General features: G+C 47.4%; 1 protein-coding gene across 1 annotated transcript in view; it reads right to left on the bottom strand.

Moving 5' to 3' along the window:
• Positions 1-308: 308 nt before the first annotated feature.
• LOC144774088 (transient receptor potential cation channel subfamily M member 2-like) overlaps positions 309-20,076 on the bottom strand; it is a 95,853-nt gene continuing 76,085 nt past the window's right edge. Inside the window, exons 7-9 of the mRNA XM_078659114.1 lie at positions 19,529-19,597; positions 17,030-17,091; positions 309-707 (exon numbers count right to left, since the gene is read on the bottom strand). Of these exons, the coding sequence (XP_078515240.1) occupies positions 309-707; positions 17,030-17,091; positions 19,529-19,597 (530 nt within the window). The remainder of the gene's footprint in view (positions 708-17,029; positions 17,092-19,528; positions 19,598-20,076) is intronic.

Raw genomic sequence — 20,076 nt, 5'->3', positions numbered from 1 at the left:
CTTAACCTGCTAAAGACTGGATCTCACCTTGAGTGATGGAACACAAGCACCGAATCTGCTAAAGACTGGATCTCACCTTGAGTCATGGAACATAACACCTGTCCTGTGAATGGCTGAACCCTACTGTGAGTGAATGGACTGGAGTGTACATCCAACTACAAGCTAGGCTTCCTCTTGATTGACTGAACTAAAATACCTGTCCAGCTCAGGGCAGAGGCTCATCTTGAGTGACGGAACTAACGTATGTGTCCAGCTCTGGACTGTGCCTCTCATTGAATAACAGTGAAAAACATGCTTCCAACTGTGTACTAGGCCTCACACTGGGTGTCGGAAGTAAAACAAGCAACATTTCTGGGCAGGGCTGCCCTTTGTGTGATGGAACAATGCTGCTTATACCGCTCTTGGCTGTTCCTCTCTTGAGTGATGGAACTAAACCGCAGCCTCTTGAATTGCCGCACTTTGTGCGATTGACCCAATGTCCATTCAGCTGCAGAGAGGGAGGGAAGGGGTCTCACCTTCTTAGTCCACTCGATAATCTGCTTTTCAACAAAGGTATCCTGAGAAAAATGGCTCAGCTTCTCCTTGATCAAGGCGATTGTGATTTTTGAAGGGTTCATGTCAGCCACCTGAGCTATGATGTCAGCAACGCCTCCTGAGCCCTCCACAATCACACATGGCGTGTTGTTAATCATGGATCTGTGAATAGTCTGAAAAAAAGCAAAATATGGCTTTTAGGAAGTGAGTTACTGTAACGTGCACACACGCTCCAAGCAACAGACATGGTTGGGGCACTTACTCTAGCCCCAAAGTCTATTATTACCAAGCAGAAGAGTAAGAGGTCCTCATTACCTCACCCATCCCAGTCTTTCCATGACATTTTGGCACAAGTACCTGCTGTACTCCTGTTCCCTTCTGCCACAGACCCTGCTCTTACAAGATATGATCAGCCTTCTCTTTCCATTACTATCTAGAAACATCTACAGTAAGATCAAACCACTGAGAATGAGTTGAGTAGCTTCAGAACACACCAGGGGACTGTTGTATAAAGGATCACGGGAAACAGGAGGGTAGTTTGTAGATATAGCTTTATTGCCAAGCTACAACGTAGAAGAAACCCGACCAACAGTGTCAGGACACGAACTGCCTCTAACGGCTATTCCGGACGCTCGAGCATTGGTCTCGGAGCCTGGCAACCAAGGGCAGGCACGAGCTCAGCGCTCGAGATGAATATAACACATCTCCTTTCCTTTGGCAGAGAACAATAAAATTAGTACAACAAATGCACAAAAGAAAGAAATACATCATCTAATCTTGTGAGTTAACATAACAAATGCACATAAGAAAGAAAACTCATTAATTGATGTTATACCGTTGTAACAATAGATAATAACCCACTCCTTTCCTAAACATTTACACGAAATCCTTTAGGTAAGCAGGTGAAACCCTCTTACGAACAGGTCTTTGCTCATTAGGTACAACCACCTTCTTGACACTTGGTTGTGACAAACCCAAATTCTGTTGGCTATCCTTCTTTTGATAAAGGGCAACCCTGCGGAGATTCCAAGTTTGCCCATTTTGTAGCTTAACATAGTTGTCACACACCGATCTCACCTGAAAAGGTCCCCTAAATTTGTTGAACATTCTTTGATTACCACCAGGCTTTACTTTAACTAGATCACCTACAGATATGCTGGTCTTATTACACTTACCCTTGACCTGACCCATCTCTCTAGTTGGTTTCTGCAGCCAAGTAGGAACTAACTTGGTACCTGCTGACCTCCCCCTCATAAGTTCAAACGGTGTCTTCGTCATATTCTGATGTAAAGTGGTCCGATATGCCCAGAGCATTTCCTCAATTTCCCCTTGTACAGGGTGATTGGAAGCCAATGCAAGTTGCATAGTGCCTTTGACCAACCTGTTCACCCTCTCGCACAAGCCGTTGCTTTGCGGGTTGTACAGTTGTAGTGTAGTTCCTATCTTCCCAATAGGCTCTGCGCATTGGAATAATACCTACAGCAGTAAAGGCCTAGGCCAGACGTTAACTAGGTCTACTACTGTCGATACTAGACTTAAAGTTTTGGGTTTGCCAGCGTAGCTCAGAGTTCACTAGAAACTTTCTCGAATGTTCAAGGAGGAATTAACTTCCCTGATTAGACAAGAAGGGATTTAGTTTCTGACAACCATAGAACATGACAACTTTGCTCTCCCCTAATCAAGAGTCAATCTCGAGAGTCGTGTGAACAAAAGGCAAATTATTTTACTCAGTCAGTACGTGCATTCTTAGTCTCATCAGAATGTAGAGAAAAGGAAGAGACGGGCGTGTTCAATAAAAAGGTGTTATTTATTGATCAGTCTCTTTTCTCATACAAGAGAAATGGATCGATATTATTGCAATACTTATAGCTAAGTAAAGTGCATACATTAAAAGCAATAGTATAAAATAATACTGTAAAAACATTGATATGGTTTCTAAGCCATAAGATGTTTTAAAATGAATAAAATATATTATATACACATATACATTTGACTAAACGTACTCAACTGGTGTTTCTAGATACGCCTACCCCGTGTACCTGACCTAAGTCTAATACGTGGGCGGGAATAGATAGTTACAGTTTAAGTTAAGTTTGTTTTTGCCAAGTGAATAACTAAAGAATTCTCTGTGAGGGGTTATTCAGTTCTGTACCTGGAATTTAGGATGAATGAGGAATGGTATCTCTCTCTCTGGTCTCGATATTCCAGGCTGCCTGCGAGGGCTACCCGGAAACGCCGGTGCTGGATTCTCGGCAGGAGAAAGCAGCGCGTCTCTCAGCGCGTCAGAAAGGCGGGGCTGCGCCAGCAGGGTCTGCTCTGCTCTTCGCTTCGGCAAGTATGGCTGCTCCGTCTCGTCACCACGCGTGTGTTTGCATATGGCAAGATCGGTAATATTTATACCTTTAAGGTGCCGAGATTGACGTAAGGATGGACATAGATACGTCAATAAAGATGTCATACGACTTGCTCGTTAGCACATTCTTTTACTAAAGTTCTCGGTGAAATCAAAACAATGGCCGCAGGGTTTTGCCCAGGTTGTCATAGGTTTGATTTGTTATGAGAACTCCGTATGCCTTATCAGGGGCTGGAGGAATATCGCTTGTCTAATTAGATCGCAAGTGTTATGACCTAATCAGATAACATGTTCCTGTGCCGTAGTGTGACTGCGTCAGATAACGGTATCTGCATCATGGGGGTTTTCTGCCTCATGGGCTGACTGCTAGTTAACTTGTTGGTTTGTTTAACTAGAATAGGGTCAGGAATAGGGGGATCGATTCAGGACCTATAGGAATACATGACACAGTGAGGTGCGTAAATGTTTTAACCCCACATGAGCAAAGTATTCTTCCATTTCCTTAGAGGTTAGCTGAGTGCCATTGTCTGACAGAAGCACTGAAGGGATGCCTTCACGCCTAAAAATCTCACTAAGCACCTTAATGGTAGCCTGTGAACTAGTGTTCCTCAAAAAAACAACTTCTACCCACCTTGAAGCTGAATCCACTAAAACCATAGCAAATCTTTCGCTGTCCTGTAGCTCATAAAAAGGACCAATAAAGTCAATGCAAACCTTTTTCCATACACCATCATCAGACACTACCCTACCTAGTGAAGGATTTCCTGCACCCACCTGTAATCATTTTTCCGATTCCCTGCAAAGTTCACATTGCTCCACCCAAGATTTGACTAAAGAGTCTATCCCAGGCCACCAGAATTTTTCTTTAACATGTTTGGCAGTGAGCGTTTGGCCCAAATGGCCTTCATGGGCCAAAGCAACTATGCGGGTTCTGAGTGTTTCAGGAGGTATGTAATTTTCACCTCTAACTAAAACAAAATCCCCCTGCATAGAGATCTCATCTTGTAGTTGGACATATGGTCTCAATGAAGAGGTTACAGTGCTCATCCTGGACACTCCCTCCTTGCACATCTTAATTAAACCCTGCATGACTTGATCCTTCTTCATGGCTTCCACCCACTCTTCCTTTGATATTGAAGAATGAAGGTCCTCAGACAAATCTTCCAAAAACGCTACCACATTTTCCGTTACTAATTCTCTATAGTCTGCCTTGGTGTCAGGTAACCTTGATAAGCAATCTGCCACATTGTTGCGCCAGCCAGGTACATATTCTACATTACACAAAAAATCTTGGACACAGACAGCAAGTCTAGCTAACCTTCCCGAACAATTCTTAGTTCCCCCAGGGGCTAGCACTCTCAGGAGTGGTTTATGGTCAGTTCTTAGTACAAAAGTGATTCCCCACAAATAAATTCGAAAGTATCTGGTAGCCCATGCAGCCGCCAGTGCCTCCCGCTCGATGACAGAATAGTTCCTTTCACTTTCCGTCAATGAACGGGATGCAAACGCAACAGTATTCAACTGCCTACCATTTTTCTGCATTAAAACTGCCCCAATTCCAATTGAACTTGCATCAACAGTAAGTATAGTGGGTAAGGTTTGCACAAAACTTGAAAGAACATTTGCATTCAATATATCATTCTTAATTAACTCAAATGCATTTTTCTGTTCACTCCCCCAAACAAAACCTTTCCCTTTCCTCAGGATATTCCTTAAAGGTTCGACTTTTCCTGCAAAATTTTCCACAAATTTCGCATAATATTCTACCATGCCCATGAATGACCGCAACTTGTCCTTGTTGTCTGGCTCAGATACATTGCATATAGCACTAACCAGATCTTGCTTTGGTTGGATGCCACACCCACTAACATGGTATCCCAGATAGTCCACTTTGTTCACTGCAAAGACACATTTTTCTTTTCTTAAAGTTAGCCCAGCTTTTGTAATGCATGTCAGCACCTTGTCCAATATTAAATTATGTTCATTTAAATCCAAGCCATGTATCAAAATGTCATCCTGGAAGAATACAACACGTTCGATTCCTTTTAAGACGTCTGTAATTATTCTTTGAAAAGCACTTGCTGCAGAACATAATCCAAAAGGAAGTCTCTTGAATTGGTATGTGCCCTCAGGAGTAATGAACGCCGTGTATTCCTTTGAACCAGGATGAAGCTTAATTTGGTGGTATGCACTTCTTAGGTCGAGTTTTGAAAATACCTTACCACCACTCAGAGTCGACACAATTTCATTAATGTTAGGAAGTGGAAAACTGTCCATAATTACTGCTTTATTTACACTTCTCAAGTCCACACAGAAACGCAACGATTTGTCCGGTTTTTGTGTGATAACCACAGGACTTTTGTGTTGCTTCAACCGGTTCAATTATATCATCATCTAGTAATTGTTTGATTATTTTCCTTACTTCCTCCCTAGCTGATAAGGGTATTTTACGTGCTACATGCTTTATAGGTGTAAAACACTTCCTAGTTTTAATGACATGTTGATAACCTATAGCTTCCCCCAGCTTTTCACTGAACACCTTTGAATGACTGCTCAAAATGCTCTCTACACCCTTTGTCAGGTCAGGTATTTTGTCATCAGCAACACACAATACCGGTGGGTCTGCTCTTGGGTCCACCCTGATGTGTAAGTCGTATTGGTGCAACCATCCTAAAATTGCCGGTCCATGAGGGGATACATAAATTTTGCCCTGTGTGACTCTCCCTTTGAATGCGATGTATGCCTCAAAGAAACCAAGTACCTCAATGCTCACACCCTGATATCCTTTCAAAATTACATCGGAAGCAATTAACTTAGCCTTTGCACAGGATGTTTCATAAAGTAACTTTGGAATTATAGTATAAAGTGAACCTGTGTCTACCATGAGTGTCAGGATTTCCCCATTTATATCAAAATCTGCTTTGGGTCTCGCTAACACAATGTTCTCAACACTATTGATGTCTCCTTCTGACATAATCATCATGACTTCTGCTTCCTCTTCATTCCCTTCACACTCTACCATGGCAACCTTGTTGAAGGTGCTAGTTCTGCACATGCGTGCAAAGTGTCCCCTCTTTCCACATTTCAGGCAATCCCTGGTTAAAGCTGCACAATTCTTTGAATCAGCTAGGTGGAAGGGACTACCACATCTATTACAGGCACGTATATTTTGTTTGTATTTGTTTTGTGTGACCGACTTATTGTAAGAGGTGGTTGCTTTGCTTCCTTTAGCAGCTAACCCATGCTTAACATTTATTGAATTGATAGACCCACACGTTTCACTTTGCAAGGTGGCAATATCTTGGTTACCCATTTGTTGAATTGTTTTTAATTCTCTCATACACCTATCACTTTCCTCCACTACCTTAGCTATAGTGATAGCTTCTGTTAAGGTTGGGTTCCTTGCTGCCCATAACTTCTCCTGTGTCTTTTTACTAAAGCATTGCACTATTAACTGATCTCTAATCATCTCTTCCTGTATGTTGCCAAACTGACACTTTATAGATAGTTCCCTTAACCTTGAGACAAACTCATCTATAGTTTCATTTTGTTTCTGGGGTGCAGTGTAAAATTTGTGTCTGCGCATAACCACATTCTCCTGTTTTGCAAATCTAGTGTACAATCTTAATAGTGCATCTTTATAAACGTCATCAATGTCAACTGGTGGATTTGGTAAATATTTATAGATTCTCTGCCCCTCTTTTCCTAGTGCCCCTAACAACAATGCCTTCTTTCTAACTGCAGAAAATTTTGTTCCGTCTAAAGCTATAATGTAATTTTCAAATGCTTCACACCAGTCATCCCACTCCATGGAGGGTTCCCCAGGAATACTTAAAAACGGAGTTGGAGCTTGGATTGAATTGCTCACACTCATTTTTAGCATGACATATTTCCCTTTTACTATTAATTATTGTTATCACAAATATATTTAATACAGTTTGTTCCTATATTAATGTGAGTGTATCACAGTTGTTGAAGGTGTTTCCAATAATACAGTGTGTGTGTGTATCACAGTTGACAATGTGACACACTTCAGCCCTTCAACACAATGTGTGTGTGTCACAGTTGGTAATATTGTTCCATAGAGTTCCCCTTTTTTTTAAAAAAAATGTCTCCTGAGTTTTGTAACTCCAATGGGTTAAATGCTCGTTTTCACTGTTCATGCAGGAGCGGGCCCACTGACTGTGTTCTGCCCTTTTAAGCGGTATTTCCCTTTTAAATGCTTGAGAGATCGCTCTTGCCTCTTGCCTTGCTAATGAGCATGCGCGAAGTTACTCTGGCAGTTCCCTTAATCACCAGTGTCAACGTTGACTCATGCGGTGAGTTTCTTTCCTTCCTTTTTTTTTAAGTTAAATGTCAAATTAAGTGTACCGCACGTACCTTCTTCAAGAAAATGTTCAATAACGGTGTGGCTTACAGCATTGTTGTCCTGCACTCGGAACAGCTCGCTTTCCGCTCTTCCCTCTGCCAGATTTTCATCTAAATTCAGTCGGGTTTCCTCCTCGCTTTATTCCCCGTCTCAGAAGTCGCCATAAAATGTTGTATAAAGGATCACGGGAAACAGGAGGGTAGTTTGTAGATATAGCTTTATTGGCAAGCTACAACGTAGAAGAAACCCGACCAACAGTGTCAGAACACGAACTGCCTCTAACGGCTATTCCGGACGCTCGAGCATTGGTCTCAGGGCCTGGCAACCAAGGGCAGGCACGAGCTCAGCGCTCGAGATGAATATAACAGGGACGTATTATACAAAGTTCCCCAAGGGCGCATCAGGCTGTGCACCTGTTTTGAGTGCCCGCAGGGCACTTTTGTATTACAGATCGGCCGCAGAAGCTTGTGCGGCCCTATACAGATAGCGCTGGCACACATATAACACCAGCGCTATCAACAGAGGGTTTTCCCTCATTTGCATGGGGACATGGACCCATGCAAATAAGGGAATCCCTTTGCCTCTGTGCTGTATAATAAATGTAGATGCAGAGGAAAAGAAGCTATCAAGAGGTGCACTGCCGCCTGCACAGTGAAACATGGAGTGGCTGCTTCAAAACCGCTCTGTTTTTCACTGGAGTGCTCAGCCCCAGGGCAGCATGAGTTGGCGGCTGCCCTGGGGGCAGTGCATGCCATGCAATTGGGTGCACTTTCTCTGTTTGCGTGCAGCGCACTTGTTTTAAGATGCGCCATGGCGCAAACTGAGAAGGTGAAGCCTATCTGTAATAGGGCCCCAGTGCTATCTGGGCTTACAACAACTAACATTCTCCACTCACACAGTACCCTTCTCTTACATCGCTTGGTCCATGGGGTGATGTGCCTTAGCTGAGCTCAGTGTCATGTGCAGCAAGGGCTCCAGAATGAAGTGCAGCACAGGGTGTAGTCCAGCAGTGAGAACAGGGTGCAGTGCAGAAGGAAAGGCCAGGGTGCAGTGATGCAGAGAGCACAAGATCATGTGCAGCAAGATGCACAAAATGAAGGTTGATGTACAGGGTGACATGCAGCAGGGGGCCGCAGGGTTACAAGCAGCAGGGGAGCACAGAGTGATCTGCAGCAGGGGGCCGCAGGGTTACGAGCAGCAGGGGAGCACAGAGTGATCTGCAGCAGGCGAGCAGAGGGTGACATGCAGCAGGGGAGCACAGAGTGATCTGCAGCAGGGGAGCAGAGGGTGGTGTGCAGCAGGGGAGCACAGAGTGATCTGCAGCAGGGGAGCAGAGGGTGACATGCAGCAGGGGAGCACAGAGTGATCTGCAGCAGGGGAGCAGAGGGTGGTGTGCAGCAGGGGAGCAGAGGGTGACATGCAGCAGGGGAGCAGAGGGTGGTGTGCAGCAGGGGAGCACAGAGTGATCTGCAGCAGGGGAGCAGAGGGTGACGTGCAGCAGGGGAGCACAGAGTGATCTGCAGCAGGGGAGCAGAGGGTGATGTACAGCAGGGGAGCACAGAGTGATCTGCAGCTGGGGAGCAGAGGGTGGTGTGCAGCAGGGGAGCAGAGGGTGACATGCAGTAGTAGAGCAGAGGGTGACATGCAGCAGGGGAGCACAGAGTGATCTGCAGCAGGGGAGCAGATGGTGATGTACAGCAGGGGAGCACAGAGTGATCTGCAGCAGGGGAGCAGAGGGTGGTGTGCAGCAGGGGAGCACAGAGTGATCTGCAGCAGGGGAGCAGAGGGTGGTGTGCAGCAGGGGAGCAGAGGGTGACATGCAGCAGGGGAGCAGAGGGTGACGTTCAGCAGGGGAGCACAGAGTGATCTGCAGCAGGGGAGCAGAGGGTGATGTACAGCAGGGGAGCACAGAGTGATCTGCAGCTGGGGAGCAGAAGGTGACATGCAGTAGGGGAGCAGAGGGTGACATGCAGCAGGGGAGCACAGAGTGATCTGCAGCAGGGGATCAGAGGGTGACATGCAGCAGGGGAGCACAGAGTGATCTGCAGCAGGGGAGCAGATGGTGATGTACAGCAGGGGAGCACATAGTGATCTGCAGCAGGGGAGCAGAGGGTGGTGTGCAGCAGGAGAGCACAGAGTGATCTGCAGCAGGGGAGCAGAGGGTGGTGTGCAGAAGGGGAGCACAGAGTGATCTGCAGCAGGGGAGTAGAGGGTGACATGCAGCAGCGGAGCACAGAGTGATCTGCAGCAGGGGAGCAGAGGGTGGTGTGCAGCAGGGGATCACAGAGTGATCTGCAGCAGGGGAGCAGAGGGTGGTGTGCAGCAGGGGAGCAGAGGGTGGTGTGCAGCTGGGGAGCAGAGGGTGACATGCAGCAGGGGAGCAGAGGGTGGTGTGCAGCAGGGGAGCACAGAGTGATCTGCAGCAGGGGAGCAGAGGGTGGTGTGCAGCAGGGGAGCACAGAGTGATCTGCAGCAGGGGAGCACAGAGTGATCTGCAGCAGGGGAGCAGATGGTGGTGTGCAGCAGGGGAGCAGAGGGTGACATGCAGCAGGGGAGCACAGAGTGATCTGCAGCAGGGGAGCACCGAGTGATCTGCAGCAGGGGAGCAGAGGGTGGTGTGCAGCAGGGGAGCACAGAGTGATCTGCAGCAGGGGAGCAGAGGGTGGTGTGCAGCAGGGGAGCACAGAGTGATCTGCAGCAGGGGAGCACAGAGTGATCTGCAGCAGGGAAGCAGAGGGTGATGTACAGCAGGGGAGCACAGAGTGATCTGCAGCAGGGGAGCAGAGGGTGGTGTGCAGCAGGGGAACACAGAGTTATCTGCAGCAGGGGAGCAGAGGGTGATGTACAGCAGGGGAGCACAGAGTGATCTGCAGCAGGGGAGCAGAGGGTGGTGTGCAGCAGGGGAGCACAGAGTGATCTGCAGCAGGGGAGCAGAGGGTGGTGTGCAGCAGGGGAGCAGAGGGTGGTGTGCAGCAGGGGAGCAGAGGGTGGTGTGCAGCAGGGGAGCACAGAGTGATCTGCAGCAGGGGAGCAGAGGGTGGTGTGCAGCAGGGGAGCAGAGGGTGGTGTGCAGCAGGGGAGCACAAGGTGGTGCACAGTAGGGGAGCAGAGGTTGATGTGTAGTAGGGGAGCACTGGGTGACATGCAGCAGGAAGAAGATGATGAAGTGTAGCAGAGGGTGAAAAACACAAGGGATCACAGGGTGCAGAGTAGCAGGGGAGCACATGGTGCAGTGCAGCACATGGTACAGTAGGAGAGCACAGCATGGTGCCGAGCAGGGGATCACAGGGTGGTGTTCAGCATGGGAGCACAGAGTGATGTACAGCAGGTGAACACGGGGTTACGTACAGCCGGGAAGCATAGGGTGAAGTATAGCGGTGAAGTACAGGGTAGTGTGCAGCAGGAAAGCACACAGTCATGTACATTAGGGGAGCACAGTGTGACATGCAGCGGGAAGAATATGATGAAGTGCAGCAGGGGCGAAGAGAATGCATCAACATGGGGAGCACAGGGTGATGGTCAGCAGGGGAGCACAGGGTGATGTACAGCAGGGGAGCACAGGGTGATGTACAGCAGGGGAGCACAGGGTGATGTACAGCAGGGGAGCACAGGGTGATGTACAGCAGGGGAGCACAGGGTGATGTACAGCAGGGGAGCACAGGGTGATGTACAGCAGGAGAGCACAGGGTGATGTACAGCAGGTGAACAAGGGGTTACGTACAGCCGGGAAGCATAGGGTGAAGTATAGCGGTGGAGTACAGGGTAGTGTGCAGCAGGAAAGCACACAGTCATGTACATTAGGGGAGCACAGTGTGACATGCAGCGGGAAGAATATGATGAAGTGCAGCAGGGGAGAAGAGAATGCATCAACATGCGGAGCACAGGGTGATGTACAGCAGGGGAGCACAGGGTGATGTACAGCAGGAGAGCACAGGGTGATGTACAGCAGGGGAGCACAGGGTGATGTACAGCAGGGGAGCACAGGGTGATGTACAACAGGGGAGCACAGGGTGATGTACAGCAGGGTAGCACAGGGTGATGTACAGCAGGAGAGCACAGGGTGATGTACAGCAGGGGAGCAGAGGGTGATGTACAGCAGGGGAGCACAGGGTGATGTACAGCAGGGGAGCACAGGTTGATGTACAGCAGGAGAGCACAGGGTGATGTACAGCAGGGGAGCAGAGGGTGATGTACAACAGGGGAGCACAGGGTGATGTACAGCAGGGGAGCACAGGGTGATGTACAGCAGGAGAGCACAGGGTGATGTACAACAGGGGAGCACAGGGTGATGTACAGCAGGGGAGCACAGGATGATGTACAACAGGGGAGCACAGGGTGATGTACAGCAGGGGAGCACAGGGTGATGTACAGCAGGGGAGCACAGGGTGATGTACAGCAGGGGAGCACAGGGTGATGTACAGCAGGAGAGCACAGGGTGATGTACAGCAGGGGAGCACAGGGTGATGTACAACAGGGGAGCACAGGGTGATGTACAGCAGGGGAGCACAGGTGATGTACAGCAGGGGAGCACAGGGTGATGTACAGCAGGGGAGCATAGGGTGATGTACAGCAGGGGAGCACAGGGTGATGTACAGCAGGGGAGCACAGGGTGATGTACAACAGGGGAGCACAGGGTGATGTACAGCAGGGGAGCACAGGGTGATGTACAGCAGGGGAGCACAGGGTGATGTACAGCAGGGGAGCACAGGGTGATGTACAGCAGGGGAGCACAGGGTGATGTACAGCAGGGGAGCACAGGGTGATGTACAGCAGGGGAGCACAGGGTGATGTACAGCAGGGGAGCACAGGGTGATGTACAGCAGGGGAGCACAGGGTGATGTACAACAGGGGAGCACAGGGTGATGTACAGCAGGGGAGCACAGGGTGATGTACAGCAGGGGAGCACAGGGTGATGTACAGCAGGAGAGCACAGGGTGATGTACAGAAGGAGAGCACAGGGTGATGTACAGCAGGGGAGCACAGGGTTATGTACAGCAGGGGAGCACATGGTGATGTACAGCAGGGGAGCACAGGGTGATGTACAACAGGGGAGCACAGGGTGATGTACAACAGGGGAGCACAGGGTGATGTACAGCAGGGGAGCACAGGGTGATGTACAACAGGGGAGCACAGGGTGATGTACAGCAGGGGAGCACAGGGTGATGTACAGCAGGGGAGCACAGGGTGATGTACAGCAGGGGAGCACAGGGTGATGTACAACAGGGGAGCACAGGGTGATGTACAGCAGGGGAGCACAGGGTGATGTACAGCAGGGGAGCACAGGGTGATGTACAGCAGGGGAGCACAGGGTGATGTACAACAGGGGAGCACAGGGCGATGTACAGCAGGGAAGCACAGGGTGATGTACAGCAGGGGAGCACAGGGTGATGTACAGCAGGGGAGCAGAGGGTGATGTACAACAGGGGAGCACAGGGTGATGTACAACAGGGGAGCACAGGGTGATGTACAGCAGGGGAGCACATGGTGATGTACAGCAGGGGAGCATAGGGTGATGTACAACAGGGGAGCACAGGGTGATGTACAACAGGGGAGCACAGGGTGATGTACAGCAGGGGAGCACAGGGTGATGTACAACAGGGGAGCACAGGGTGATGTACAGCAGGGGAGCACAGGGTGATGTACAACAGGGGAGCACAGGGTGATGTACAGCAGGGGAGCACAGGGTGATGTACAACAGGGGAGCACAGGGTGATGTACAGCAGGGGAAGAGCATGACTTGCAGTAGGGAAAACAGGATGAAATGAAGAAGTGGAATACGGGGTGATGTACAGCCGGGGAGCACAGACTTGAGGTTAGCCGGGGAGTAAAGGGAGCTATGAAACAGGGAGAAGAAGATAAAGTGCAGCAGGGGAGCACTGGGTGAAGGACAAAGGTGACTGCTGGGTGATGTGCAGCAAGGAAGTACAGTTTTGTGCATCAAATGAGCATATGATGACATGCAGTAAAAGGCACAAAGTGTAGCACAACAGGGGCCAGAGGGTGATATGCTCACAAGGACAATGAGGTAATGCAAAAAGCACCATTGTGTGATGTGTTTGGGGAGAGTAAATGTGTAATCGCGGTGCACTCCTTTCTCCGAAATTCCCCTTCTTTATTCTGATTTGTTTAAAGTCGTGCTGCTGCATCACTAGCGCTGGGTCTGTCAGCGTTGAGAAACCTACAATATCAAGAATTTCAGGATTGGAAGACCAATCCCTGACTGATGGGTGCTCTTTAACGTTGAACTTAAAAGTTTCTCCTCCCGTATGTGTCTTTCTGGAATCACAGAAAACACTTTTATCCCATTTCATATGATTAAATTATGAATGTAATATGTCTTTTTACTTTGCATTCTCCATTACATAGACTGCATTACTCAATGACATCACTCATCGAGCCCAATGCATTTCGGGTCGAGGGTGACCCTTCATCAGGGGTCTCAGGATACAAAATAAAACAAGAGCCAGTTCAGTCCTGACTGTAAATGTAAATGCACTGACTAAACATGATCCACCTCTGCTTTTTGAAAAGTACATTTCTCTAAGGGGTTATTATTCAACTCAACACCTCTAACAGTGAAAGTGAGAAGTGAGGATCTCATGACATTGTTGTGAATTTGGAGCCACATTAACACTTAAGGGCATCATGTGGTAATCCTGGTTAGTAGTCCTCCTACTCTTCGCTGCTGCATTCGCTCTTCAGGACTCGTTTTAATCCTGGTTAGTAATGATTTTGACATTGAGTTGTTTGCTCGTACTCTTTTGAGCCACATGTTGACCTTGGCTCTTATAGTAATCCTAGCAGGTAGTATTAATTTCTGAGCCTCATTATGACATGTGTTCCTTCTGGTTAGCAGTCCTCCTGGTCTGACTGTCTGCATTCTCACTTTGACACTCGTGGTAATCCTGGTTAGCAGTTGTCCTAATCTCCTGAGGCACCTTCTTGCTTCAGGATTTGTGGTAATCCTTAAATATAGTTCGTCTAGTCTCCTGAGCAAAACTCTCACATCAGCATACATGGTAATCCTGGTAAGCCGCTGTCCTAGTCCATTCTCAAATCAGTACCTGTAGTAATTTTAGTTGGTGGTAGTATGAGCCTCCTGAGACACATTCTCACTTCAGGATATGTGGCAATCATGGCTAGTAGTCCTACTACTCTTCAGAGCTGCATTTTCACTTTTGTACTCATAGTAATCCTGGTTAATAGTCCTAGTCTCCTGAGTCATAGTCTCACATTGGTACACATGATAACTCCTCATTAGTAGTCCTCCTAGTCTCCTGAGCATTCTGAGTTTGGTATGTGTGGTATTCCCAGATAGTAGTCACATTTTCACTTCAACACTCATGATAATTCTGGTTAGCATCCAATGCCCGATGATGGGGCCATGAGTCACTGGAGTCTACAAGTCCATGGAGCTACCACTGGGGAACTAAAGCTAGGTCTGTTGTCCTTTCATCATAATACCCATAAAGGGCACTAGGTATTTAAAAGGGAGTTTTTGTATTTGAACTGCAGAGCTTGGATGGATGTTCTCAGTGTCAGAGCTGCCCTCAGGTCCAGCGGCACTGGCTCTTGTGAGGCACATCAGGCAGTGGTTCCCAGAGATGTGTCACTCAATTGATTAACTGAGTTGTATCACTAATCCTACAGATAGTTTAAATACCAGTGTGCTCCTCCATGGCATAAAAGAAGGACGGGTACGGAGTTCCCTGTAGTGGTCTAAGTAGGCCACTAAATGCGTACTCTAGGTGGGAGGAGGGGAATATCAACTTTTGGAACTAGGACCCTCACACACCCAGCATACCAGTGTGCTCCTCCATGGCATAAAAGAAGGAAGGGTACGGAGTTCCTTGTAGTGGTGTAAGTAGGCCACTAAATGCATACTCTAGGTGGGAGGAGGGGAATACCACCTTTCAGAACTAGGACCCTCACACACCCTGCAAGCTATGTGTCATGCTTCATCATATGGGTCTGTTCCTCGTCAAGCTGGCGCTGCAGTGCTCGACGGGCACCCATAAAGGGGCTCTTTATCGGAGATCTTTTGTTCCTCGCCGTATTGGTGCCATGGGCGTGAGGGGCCTAGTAATGTGTAGATGTAGGAAGTGAATGTAAAACATGTTGACCATCAGGGGGTTAGGCGAAATGTTTGTAACTTTATTAAAAAAAAACAGTCGCCCCCCCTCTAATCCTTTTAACCAGGGTGGGAGCCCAGCAGAATACATTTATCACAAAGGGTTTCCTGACCTGTACACATTTAGTGGCCTACTTACACCACCTCAAGTAACTCCGTACCCTTCTGTCTTCTGGCTTACATTTGGGCATGTATGTTGGACCTATATCAAGCCCTCTCTGTCCCTCCTTTTTTTGAGACTCCTCCATGGCATATCACCCAGGATTCCCCTGAAGCACTTCAGCCAGGGCTCCACTGAATTGCATCACTCCTGGTTAAGACAGCTGTGTGCTCCCCTACTGACGTCACCCAGTGTTCCTCTAATGCATGATATGCACTGGTATATTGAGGCACTCACAATGTCTCCACTGAAGTGCTACCCAAAGGCATCTTAATCAGTGCTACACTTTGAGGCACCTTGCCCCGGACACACCTCCGCATTGTTGCCCTGAGGTGCATCATTAGTGCTTGCCTCCCAATGCACTCCCCCTTAGGACCCTTGAAGTATTCCTTACCCTGTCACACACTGATGCACATCACCCTATACTCTACTGCACATGTTATGTATGTACATGAGCTGTGTTCAATGATGCCTGTATGTGAGCTGGTCTTTGCAAATGGGTAGCTGTGTCATGGAAGGACTTTGTGCAAATGGCATCTGTGGATATGTTAATCTATTTGCATGTGTATCTGCATTAGAGATTAATCTTTGTCAATGGCTGTGACAATGCTGGTTTTGAATTACTGTGGAATGGCCTGGGCATGAGACCATTCCTACTTTGTCCTCAGTACTGGTTCCCACAATGGAAGCAGATGGCAGAGAGCATTGACAAAAGACTATTCTTCAATCTCTACTTTGAGTTGAGGCCGTGAAAGTTCACTCGACATCAGACAGGCAATATCTAGTGAACAAGTCTGTGTTTTACTCCCTGAGGTTCAACTAAGGAAGCTTCTAGGGCATGGGAGAGAATATCATCAGACACTTTTTAGGATAAGAATAGAAGGAGCAGAGGCTAGGACCTAATCCCATGATCTGTATCCTCATTTAAGAGGTTCCTAGCTCCTGGAGTAGGTGTGATTCCCAATGCATGTTCTTGCTTGAGACCCAGTTGGGTCTTGAAAATCTGGGAGCACTTCAGCACCTCAAAGAGCATACGCTTGTTTATCGCATTGGTAATGCAACACACAGTACACATACCCCGTCTGGAAAAACAACGTGGCTGGATTATCTTTAGTCAATGGTCATTCACAGGGGTGATGTAGTACCTGAGATGCCATGATCCAGGCAGTCTCAAAGCACTAAGAATTATGGTAAAGTTAAAATGGAGGTCACCCATGGAACCGCAAACATGGCCAATATCCACACAAAGGCCAGGAAAGCAAGTACTCTTCTGCTGTGGGGCACCACCTCTGTTTCAACTATTGACAACAAGATACAACAACCTACCCCTTGACACCGAGCCATGAGCCGCCACCATGCCATGGCTTTGTTCTCCTTTAAAGTGCGACCAGTGGGCTAAAGCCAAACCCAACTCTCCCTTCCCTTTAACCACCCTTTTCAGACAAATTTATTGTGCTCCTACCTCCATCTAGCGATACTTACATCCAGGGTGCCCGGATCTCCTTCCAGCACCAGACACATAATGGGGACCTTCATGCCCTCTCCTAGAACAAACAAAAAAATGTGTTACATAATGAAACACAAAGCCAAACACTAAACAAATACAGGCCCACTCACCAAGAAATACATTACAGTACAAACCAATCCTACATCAGAAAAACTCATTGATACTTGATGAAACAGATCTACCTTTAAAACAGAAAAATAAACTGTAAATTTATGAAACACAAAGCAATCCCCTACAATAAAAAAACACGTTACTGTGGTACTGGAACGCCCCTAAAATATTGTCATAGACTGAAACAAAGCTACAAAAACAAAAAATTATATAATTATGCAGAATACAAGGCTACAATATGAAACACAGTGCCATGCCTACAACATTGTAGCGACATGACACCTAAAATAGAAAAACACAATGTTACTGGCTAAACACAAAGATATCCCAAAATATGTTACAGTAAACACAGAAAGCCACCACGAAAATAAAAGAAAATCCTTCCACAATATTGTTAAGCTATAAAACACAAACCCAGCCCAACTTTGCAGCTTTAAAATTGTAGGTGACGTTTAGACAGAAGTGCCACTGATGAGTTTGCACGCACTGTATCTCAATCCTAATGCAGTTTTCACCTGTTTGCCTTACTGACTGTGACAAACACACACACACCCTCCAACCCCTCAGCAGCATTTCATGCACAACCAGCACCAAGGCTCAGACCAGTCTTCCAACCAATGTGATACACCACAAATTCACCTGCCACAATCCGAAAGGCCATTCTCAGCTTACTTATTTCACCTTCCCTGTAGACAGCCGAGATCTCTCTCACCAGTCTCAAACTGCAGAACTACTACACACTTGCCACAGTCAGAAATGCCCGGTTACTCACTGGTAATCTTCATTATTCTGGGTCCTTGTGTTCCTGTTCCATTCCTTAACAATGAGCAGCTTGTCTGCTCTACAGAAACACATTACCTAGCAAAATTAAATACTTTTCCCAAAATGGCACTGCATACCTGGCCCAGCATTCGTAAAGGGGGAGGTGCATCCTCCACACATCATGAGAATCCGAAAGAAACTTAGGAAGAAAAATACAAACCAATCACAATCACAAAAACAGGTAGGGAGGGACGGTCTCAAGAATGTAACGGGTAAACCTGGACTTGGAGTAATGAAGATTACCAGTGAGTAACGGGCCTTAGCTCCTCGGCCCTCTTCCAGTCCCATTTCTTAACAATGAACCCATACCCAAGCGCATGGTGCTTGAAACACAGACCAGAAGGAGGTAGCAAAAACCAACAGGTCAGTGCAAATGACAAAAGAAAAGAGTACAAAACATGAGTACCAAAAGTAGCAGAAGATACCAACCCCAACAAAAGATGTGAAGGGGAAACAAAAGCATTGGGAAAAGCAAATTTAGCAGTACAGCAAACATCACAGAAGGAGGCACCCTGAAACATGGCCCAAGAGGAGGAAAACAACACCCAATGAGCCAGAAGGTATACAGAAGGCACAAAACCCCACTCAGAGAGACCACAGGCGACACATAAGGAAGGCACCGGCCAAATGCACAGGAACGACTCAGGGAGAACCAAAAGCAAAAAAGATCCCGCTAAAATAAGCCACTATGGAAACAGGAGACAGAACCATCCCCTATACCAAGTGCAAAAGCACCTCCAATGAGGATCGCAAGATGCCTGGGTCGAAGGTCCATGAGAGAACCAGAGGGAGCGAGGCACAGCAAGGGAACAACCCAGAGCCAAGAGGAACAACCATCCCAGCTACAAATGCGCAGCTGGAGGCGCAGGAGAAATGACGGGCTGAAAAAAGGAGTAAGCAGCGGAGAAGGCTGTCCAGAAACCAAAGAACGCAGACATCCAGGATTAACCACAGGGGAACAAAGCCACCAAGAGAGGGAGAAGTTCCAATACCACCAAGGAACATAGACCCAGACAGGGAAGGCCGAGCCAGGAGTGAAATGTCCTAAAGAGAAGGGACACAACCAGAGGCAAAGAAAATGAAGGCCCCTGCCGAGAGAGAGGAGACTTCCCAAGGCATCCAAATCGGCCACGCCTCCAGAGAAACAGTAAACAGAGACCAGCACAACCTACCCTGCCGGTCGACCGAGGCACAAATGACCAGGACGAATGTCTGGTACACAGAAGGCATGAGGCTGAAGGACAGTTTCTGGAGAAACATGACATAGTAAGGTGCAATCAGGAGGAAAGAGTGACCTAAAATTACCTAAAATTACTTTATATCTCTTTGAGATGGAGCAATCACTCAGTCTAAAAGCGCAAAGCACATCTTGACTGGAGATCTTAGTTTCTATTTCGAGCCTAGACTAACAAAGTATTTCTGCTTCTGTTGAATTTTCTTCCTTTCATATACAACATGCTATTTTACTTTCAAACAATGGGTGTCAGTCTCTTTGGGTACGGACCTCTCCTAACACAGCAGTTTAAAGAAAAGTGACTTACCCATGCCGTATCTTTCGTCCCTTGAGGCTGTGTCATGAATGGGTTGAGGACAACGGAGACGTTGAAAGCCTAGAATAAAGAAGAAGAGACTGCATTACTATCTTGGTTGTTAAACTTTTTGAAATAACAAAACAGAAGGGAGAAATAGAACAGAGTGCTAAGATTACTTATTTAGAAGCTTCTTATAATCCCGCTAACCGTGTTGGAGATATTGCAGCGGGTCCCTTATGGCAGCTATGGAAGTACTACAGCAGGTCGCTTGTGGCAGAACTGTGGAAGTACTGAAGCAGGTCACATATAGCTGCTGGTCACTTATAGCAGATATGGAAGTACAGCGGCGGGCCATTTATGGCAGATTTGGAAGTACAGCAGCGGGTCACTTATGGCAGATATGGAGGTACATCAGTGGGTCACTTATGGAAGAACTATGCAAGAACAGCAGAAGGTAACCTCTAGCTACTATGGAGCTACAGCAGCAGGAACTTATGGCAGCTATAAAAGTACTGCAGCTTGTCACTTATGGCAGCTATGGAAGTACAGCCGCAGGT

This window comes from Lissotriton helveticus, chromosome 8 (assembly GCF_964261635.1).
Source record: "Lissotriton helveticus chromosome 8, aLisHel1.1, whole genome shotgun sequence".
In the NCBI taxonomy this organism is placed as follows: domain Eukaryota; kingdom Metazoa; phylum Chordata; class Amphibia; order Caudata; family Salamandridae; genus Lissotriton; species Lissotriton helveticus.
The sequence above is the reverse complement of the archived record's forward strand: the minus strand, read 5'-3'. Positions and strand labels throughout refer to the sequence as shown.